We start from the raw sequence: 7,417 nt of genomic DNA, 5'->3' as shown, positions 1-7,417 counted from the left end.
AAAAGGCATCTACATTGCCTTCTGAGGAGATTACAAAGATTAAACGAGTGTTTGTTTTTTTAACTCTAAAACATGAAATGTGGAGTTATCTGCTTTTAATATGTAAAAAAAACATACTTTCAATTAACTTTAATTTTGTAAGTTACCTGTATTTAAGTTTTTATTACTTAATCAAAACAACCCAACTGCAGTTTGATTGATATTACTTGGAATGCACAATAAAAAAAACATGATTTCTGAAAATAAATTAAAATGGAGTTAGCGGTTTTTGCAAATAAACTCTTCATATGTGGTTTTTATTTTATAATATTATTGTATTATAATACATTTCTTTAACATATAATACATATATAACGTGTTATGATACATTTTTATTTTACAAATTTTTACATGCATATTTTCATTAACATATTTTAATATTATATTATACATTTTGATTAAAAAAAAATTCTGTCTTTGCTGATAACTGGTGTTAAAAATTTACCGTTTTGACAGATTTATTTCTTTATAATTATTAATAATTATCAGACTAAAGCTCCAATTTACAATTTTATTTGCTACCAGTAAAGTTTTTCCAAACATTTATAATTTACAGCAGAAAAGTGTTTAATACCTTTAAAATATTTGGGACAATTTATTTTATTTGCTTCTCATAAATTAGACTGATGCTAATAATGAAAATGAAGCTAATGTTTGTTAACAATTCAGATATCATGTCTATATACCCATCTAATTGATCTGTCGTGTGCCCTTGGCAGAGCTTTCTGTCCCTATTTAAGGACTTTTGGTACTTAATTAGTCTCTCAGTCTGAAGACTGACGTCTCTTTACAATGAATGAATTATGCAGGAACATTCTGGGCATGTATAACCCAGATCACATCCTCTGTGCTGTCTGTTTGCTTGTATATTTGACACTCATTGTCTGTGTTGATGCTCTCAGGTCCAGAAGAGTCCGATCTTCAGGAGAGACGGTGCTGATATCCACTCTGATGTCATGATCTCTGTGGCTCAGGCCATACTGGGCGGCACGGTCAGAGCACAGGGACTCTACGAGAACATCAATCTCTCGGTGGGACATTAAACATGACCATATTGTAAAATTAAAGAAGCAGTTCACCTAAAATGAATTTATGAAAATGTCCTCACCCTCAGGCCATCCAAGATGTAGATGAGTTTGTTTCATCAGAACAGATTTGGAGAAATGTAGCATTACATCACTTGCTCATCAATGGATGCTCTGCAGTGAATGGGTGCCATCAGAATGAGAGTCCAAACAGCTGATAAAAACATCACAATAATCCACAGCACTCCGGTCTATCTGTTAACATCTAGTGAAGCGAACAGCAAAATTAGGATGTTTTTACCTTCAAACTGATGCTTCTGGACAAAATATGAGTCCTCTATTCAAAATATTGCTTTCTCCAGTGAAAAAGTTATCTGGTCTGAATCAGGAGAGAAATATGCACAGATCGAGCACTAGTTACAAGTGTAAACAGTCCAAACCAGTTATGGATATGTTGGTGGATTTTGATATGAGAGGACAACAATGGATGGACTTTTTCACTGGAAGAAACGTTATTATGGATTATAGACCCAAATTTTGGCCAAAGCAATGATTTAAAGTTCAAACGTCTCGATGGATTTATTTATTTATAAGCACACAGTTTTTGCTTCACAAGACATTAACTGATGGACTGGAGTGGTTTGGATTACTTGTGGATTATTGTGATGTTTTTTATCAGCTGTTTGGACTCTCATTCTGACGGCACCCATTCACTGCAGAGCATCTATTGGTGAGCAAGTGATAAAATGCTACATTTCTCCAAATCTGTTAAATGAAAAAAACTAACTCATCTACATCTTAGATGGCCTGAGGGTGAGTACATTTTCAGCAAATTTTCATTTTTGAGTGAACTACTCCTCAATTTTATATATTCTTCTGCATATAAAAACAGTTATTCACTCAGTGAATGCTCTTGTAGATCCCATCTGGGATCCAGGCCGACCAGAGGATCCGGCTCTCTGGTAAAGGTATTCCACGGGTCAGCGGCTACAGTTATGGTGACCACTACGTCCACGTCAAGATCAAAATCCCAAAGTAAAGTTATACAAATGGACTTGTTTTGCTGCTGTTTAAGGTTAAAATGACTGATCCATTCATGTGTCTTCTGTCCAGGATGTTGACAGACCGGCAGCGAGCCCTCATGATGAGTTACGCGGAGGACGAGACCGATGTGGAGGGAACCGTCAATGGAGTGACCAGCACCACCGCAGGTACAGTCATCACTGGAGCAGAGCGGTAGATTAGTCGCATCTAGAATCTGAGGCCTAATGTTACAACCAGTACCTGTCTCTGTCCAGGAGGGGGCAGTAATCAGACCGGCACAGGGCACAAACAGAAAGACCAAGGCTTTTTCTCCAAATTAAAGAAAATGTTTAGCTCCTCCTGACAGCCACAAACCAGGTAGGCAGATTTGTTTTAAGATACAACTCCCTGAAATCCTTTTGATTGTAAGGATTGGGAAAACCTGAATAAAGCACTATTTTAGAGAATCAGTACCTGGTTTGTGGCTGTTTGTGAATTCAGTGGCTTAGGAGTGCTGGAAATAATTACAGATAAAATATATATATATATGTGTGTAAATAAATACAGTAAAAAAAATTGAAATTAAAGTAAATAAACATTAGATTAAAACATGAATAAGCAAATAAAAATCTTAAAATAAACGAGTAAATAAATACTGTACTATAAAAATTAATGTCAAATATTGATATTATAAACTAAATATTTTTACATTTTAATAATTTTTCACAGTGTAAATTTGGTAAAATAAACACCTTTTAAATTTTAGGATTGGGATCTCTTGCTCTCAGGTGGACGTCTGTGGCATTTAAAAGCCCTATTGGATCTCATAGATTCATTCTTGTATTTGTTTGTTTTTACAGGTAAAAGATCCACTGGAAATTGAGACTTTAGTGGAGATGCAGATTCACGGTAAACCTGATGGACATAGAAGAGAAGCAAGCGAGTCTTCTGCTGTGGACACACGCAGCATTGAGTTTATCTTGAACGCTCCTCAGAAACTACAAATGATGAAGAGCTGTGGATGCATTATTGACTTCTAAGAGAAGATCCCAGAGGAATATGATCTACGCACATGTACCCGTCTTACCTGAAACTTTGTGATATCAGCCTTAGCGCCAACATGAACTATAGATCTTTGTCTTTGGTCTGTAATTTTGCATTAAGGTTTTACATAGTCAGGTCTTTCCTTTTTCTGATGTTTTGAAGCGATTCACAAACGGATGGGAAATCTTTACTTCAGTAACAATATCATTTCAGAATAATGACGTCCAGTGTTCAAGATCTTTGTGATGACACCTCACTGAACGTTACATCCTTCTGCTTGATTAGCAGTGTACATAGACAGCTGTTGATATTAAAATCATTTTAATGTGTTGTTGTAGAGTTAAATATGCAATAATGAATAAAATCTCTGTGTGACAACTGTAAATTACTTTGTTGTTGAATATATGGTGTGTGTATTTTAACCTTCTGGTGCATTATTCACGGAAAATAAACTGCTTTTGCTTTAGAACAAATACTACAAAGTTTGTTAAATATGAAAAACTCAAACTGGTAAATGTTGCTAGTACTTCACTGAAAAAAAAAATTACATTGTCTTAAAAAAAAAAAAAAAATTTACACTTAAGATTAACCAAATAACAGGTTATAAATCGCTTTTTTCGCCTCAATTATGTGTTTGCTATAGAACAAAATTGTCCATAGTAGGACAGCTAACGTTATATATAAAGTTAAGGTAATAGCAAGTTTAGTTGTAACCGCATCCTGAATGATTAAAAACAGCTTTTAAACAAAGTGGACATTTCCTGGTTTGTGGGCTATGTAATTTCTGTGATACACTGTCAGTTGCCATAGAAAATCATTATAACTCATCCCTCAGTTTGTAAGAAATAACACAAAAATCGTGTTTATACCATAGACTGTATAAAAACAGGTTTATACTAACGCACAAGCCTATGTGACAGGACCCATATAACGTAAACATTAAATATGAAAGTAAAGCCAAAAGACTTAAAATTGTGCATTTAATATGAGACTAGTTCGATAAAGTCACTTACTAACCTTCTTTGTCCAAAGCTGTAATTCCTTTCATGACCACTAATAATTATAGCTGATACGAATAATGTAAACACTTTAATTACCGTTAAAACCGTTTACTTGAATAGCGCGCGGTTGCCATGGAAGCAAGGAGAGCACAAGAGATAACTAACAGCTTTTTCGTTTTAAGCTATTTTGGTAAGTCATAATTTACTTAAGGTTAATTTCATATTTTTTAATTATGTGATACAGTACTTAATATTATAAATATTTAAAAATACAACATATTTGGTATTGAAATACTAATACATGATTTAGTAAAAATAGCTACAAGCTACACGTTTTAACTTCTAAATTTTAAGAATGTTTTTCCTAAAAAAGAATGTATGTTACTTTCTCTGGTAACTGACAAGATGACACACATGGTGCATAGAGCTTAAAGGTCTAGTTGCACACCGAGTCCAAAATTCTTGTCTGAAATTTTCGCACATTAAAAATTAAATATGACCTCACGTTGTGTCAATCACATTTACACACTGCCTCCGAAACTTTCGTCCGTCTTAAAAAAAAAAAAAAAAATTCAGATCAGGTTCGATTTTCTGCGTTTTCACATCCACAGCAAGCATTTTGATAGGAAAGAATGACGAATATGAAAAAAACGAAAGAACACATACGAAAATTTTTGACTAAGTGTGCAAAGACTTTAACTCTAGATCATTCTTTACAAAAATTATAAAAAATAAAAAAAAAAGATAAACGTTTTAGTAGAATTTTAAACAATTTAAAGTGTAGGCTACTTAAATTGATTAAAATAAAACATGAACAAACAGTGAATGCAGCACAGTTGTGAATTTATTACTTATTACAGTGAACACAGAGCTGGAGGGAAAAATAAACATACATCTGAGAAAAGGATTAAAAAAAACTCCCCAAAAAACCTCTTCTAAACCTTAAAATTAACATAACTAAGGGAAAAAAAAGGGGGAAAAAAGTCTAAAACACTGTACTGTATATCAACACCATTCCTCTCAATGTGCTTTAAAAAAACAAAACTAAAAGCTGTCAGTAACTCAAAACACAAAATGTGCATAAAACCCAAACACAACCAATTATGCTAATTCTTACATACAGGGGGGGTGTCTATTTTATGATCTTATTAGTAAAGTAACAATTCCTTTGGTTCAAAAAGTCCAAGTCCTGCTCAAAGCCGTTCATATGTTCGGTCCCTCAGGATTTGGTATTACATGTAACACTCTTCAAGAACAGTTTCATCAGTAAAATGATGTGATTGTGTTAGTTCTTATATAAAACTAAATCATATATGCCTTTCTGAGAAAAATACCGTTAGTTAAACACATGCCTCAGTAAATGAGGACGGATACACAAACCCCCACAATCCTTTTCAATGCATGCCTTTGTGAACATTGCACATGTTAGTGTGTTAATATGTAACGTCAAAGGGAGCAAAACCATTAATGTCTCCTTTTCATGAAATTATTGCATCCATAAATGTTAATATTATAGTTATCGCTAAGTCAGATGAATGAATCACCTAAAGAAAAAAAAAAAACTTAAATTCTAGCTTGTACAAATACAGTATACTAACTCAGCATTGTTCCCTTGTTTAAATTGCTTTCAAATAATCAAATAATATTAGCTTATTGGTTATACATGCCCTCTAGATATCATTGGTCATTTAAAAACTAATGCCTGATCAACCACTAGTGAAAAATACAGAAACTTGTTTCCGCCACTGAAAAAAAAAAAGGTAACTGCACATTTTAATCTCAGAATTCTGACTTTTTTCTCGCAAATCTTTTTTTATTATTATTATTTTAGCATTGCGTGATAGAAACTCACAATTGCAACAATTGCTTTTTTCACAATTCTGAGAAAAGAAGTCAGAATTGCGAGATAGAAACTCGCTGTTGAAAGAAAAAAACGTAGAATCGCGAAAAAAACTTAGAATTGAGAGAAAAAACTCAGAAATGCGACGTTTATATCCCACAATTCTGACTTTATAACTTGCAATTGCGACTTTATTTTTTATTCAGTGGCAGAAACAGGCTTCCATGTGAAACAGTTCATCTTGGCTCAGATATCAGTTATCAGTGAATCGAAAATCCAGAAATCTTGTGCTTTAACCGTCTGTGTAGAATAACCCTGAATGCCAAGTCTGTAACATATCATGTGTGATGAGACAAAAATGACCTTAATGTGCAATTCTTCCATCTTTTCAATTCTAAACCTCTTCAGAAAGGCTTTTCTTCATGAACCGGTGTGCCAGTCATTTCTTGACGCAGCATCTCAGTAATCTTTTCTGTGTAAATGCTGCATGTATGCATAGCATATCTCGTTTGAAAGCATGCTTGACAAATGTGCCAATGGAATCAAGTTCAAGTGCGCAAATGTTTTGCATGTGCCTCGTCCTGTTGTACATGCACATTTATGTTACTTTTGCGATATCAAACCTTAAGGGGGCGATAGAGTTTCCTTAACATGAGAAACTGACTGTAGAAGTCATCAATTTGCACTAATGCCCACTATAGCGCCCCTTATGGTGATGCATGAGAATGCAACAATTACTAAGACGTATGAAATCAAGCTTGCGTCGCCAGAAGCGTATGCATTCACGTACTTGTGTAGAGTATGTTTCGGCCCAGAAGTTGACTTGATACTGCAATAAAACTATAAAAATACTTTCTGCATATTTCCGCAGCTCTTCTCCAGCCTTAAAGGAGTTCGCCTAAAATGAAAATTTACTCACCCTCAGGTCATCCAAGATGTGGATGAGTTTGTTTCATTGGAACAGATTTGGAGAAATGTAGCATTATATCACTTGCTCACTAATGGATCCTCTGCAGTGAATGGGTGCCGTCAGAATGAGAGTCCAAACAGCTGATAAAAACATCACAATAATCCACAAGTAATCCACAGCACTCCAGTCCATCAGTTAATGACTTGAGAAGTGAAAAGCTGTGTGTTTGTAAGAAACAAATCCATTATTTTTAACTTTAAAATATGAGTCCATAATCCATATCATCGCTTTCTCTAGTAAAAAGTAATCTCGTCTGAATCAGGGGAGAAATATGCAAAGATCAAGCACCGTTTTCCAAGCGAAAAACAGTCCAAAACAAATATGTTGGTGTATTTTGATGTGAGAGGACAACAGGGGATGGATTTTTATCAGCTGTTTGGACTCTCATTCTGACGGCACCCATTCACTGCAGAGGATCCATTGCTGAGCAAGTGATGTAATGCTACATTTCTCCAAATCTGTTCCCATGAAGAAA

General features: G+C 34.4%; 1 protein-coding gene across 2 annotated transcripts in view; it reads left to right on the top strand.

Annotated features, from left to right (window-relative positions):
- Positions 1-3,570, top strand: part of LOC107742100 (dnaJ homolog subfamily A member 3, mitochondrial-like) — a 12,283-nt gene extending 8,713 nt beyond the window's left edge. The window contains exons 8-12 of one of the 2 annotated variants that reach the window (XM_016554977.1): positions 942-1,070; positions 1,984-2,099; positions 2,178-2,275; positions 2,363-2,465; positions 2,948-3,570. In XM_016554977.1, coding sequence (XP_016410463.1) covers positions 942-1,070; positions 1,984-2,099; positions 2,178-2,275; positions 2,363-2,451 — 432 coding nt within the window. In that variant the 3' untranslated portion in view covers positions 2,452-2,465; positions 2,948-3,570. The remainder of the gene's footprint in view (positions 1-941; positions 1,071-1,983; positions 2,100-2,177; positions 2,276-2,362; positions 2,466-2,947) is intronic. The other variant, XM_016554985.1, reaches the window with a different exon arrangement.
- The last annotated feature ends 3,847 nt before the right edge of the window (positions 3,571-7,417 follow it).

The sequence above is a fragment of the Sinocyclocheilus rhinocerous genome, unplaced genomic scaffold (assembly GCF_001515625.1).
Source record: "Sinocyclocheilus rhinocerous isolate Xijiao unplaced genomic scaffold, SAMN03320098_v1.1 scaffold342, whole genome shotgun sequence".
Classification (NCBI taxonomy): Eukaryota; Metazoa; Chordata; class Actinopteri; order Cypriniformes; family Cyprinidae; genus Sinocyclocheilus; species Sinocyclocheilus rhinocerous.
This window is presented reverse-complemented; position numbering and strand designations above follow the sequence as displayed.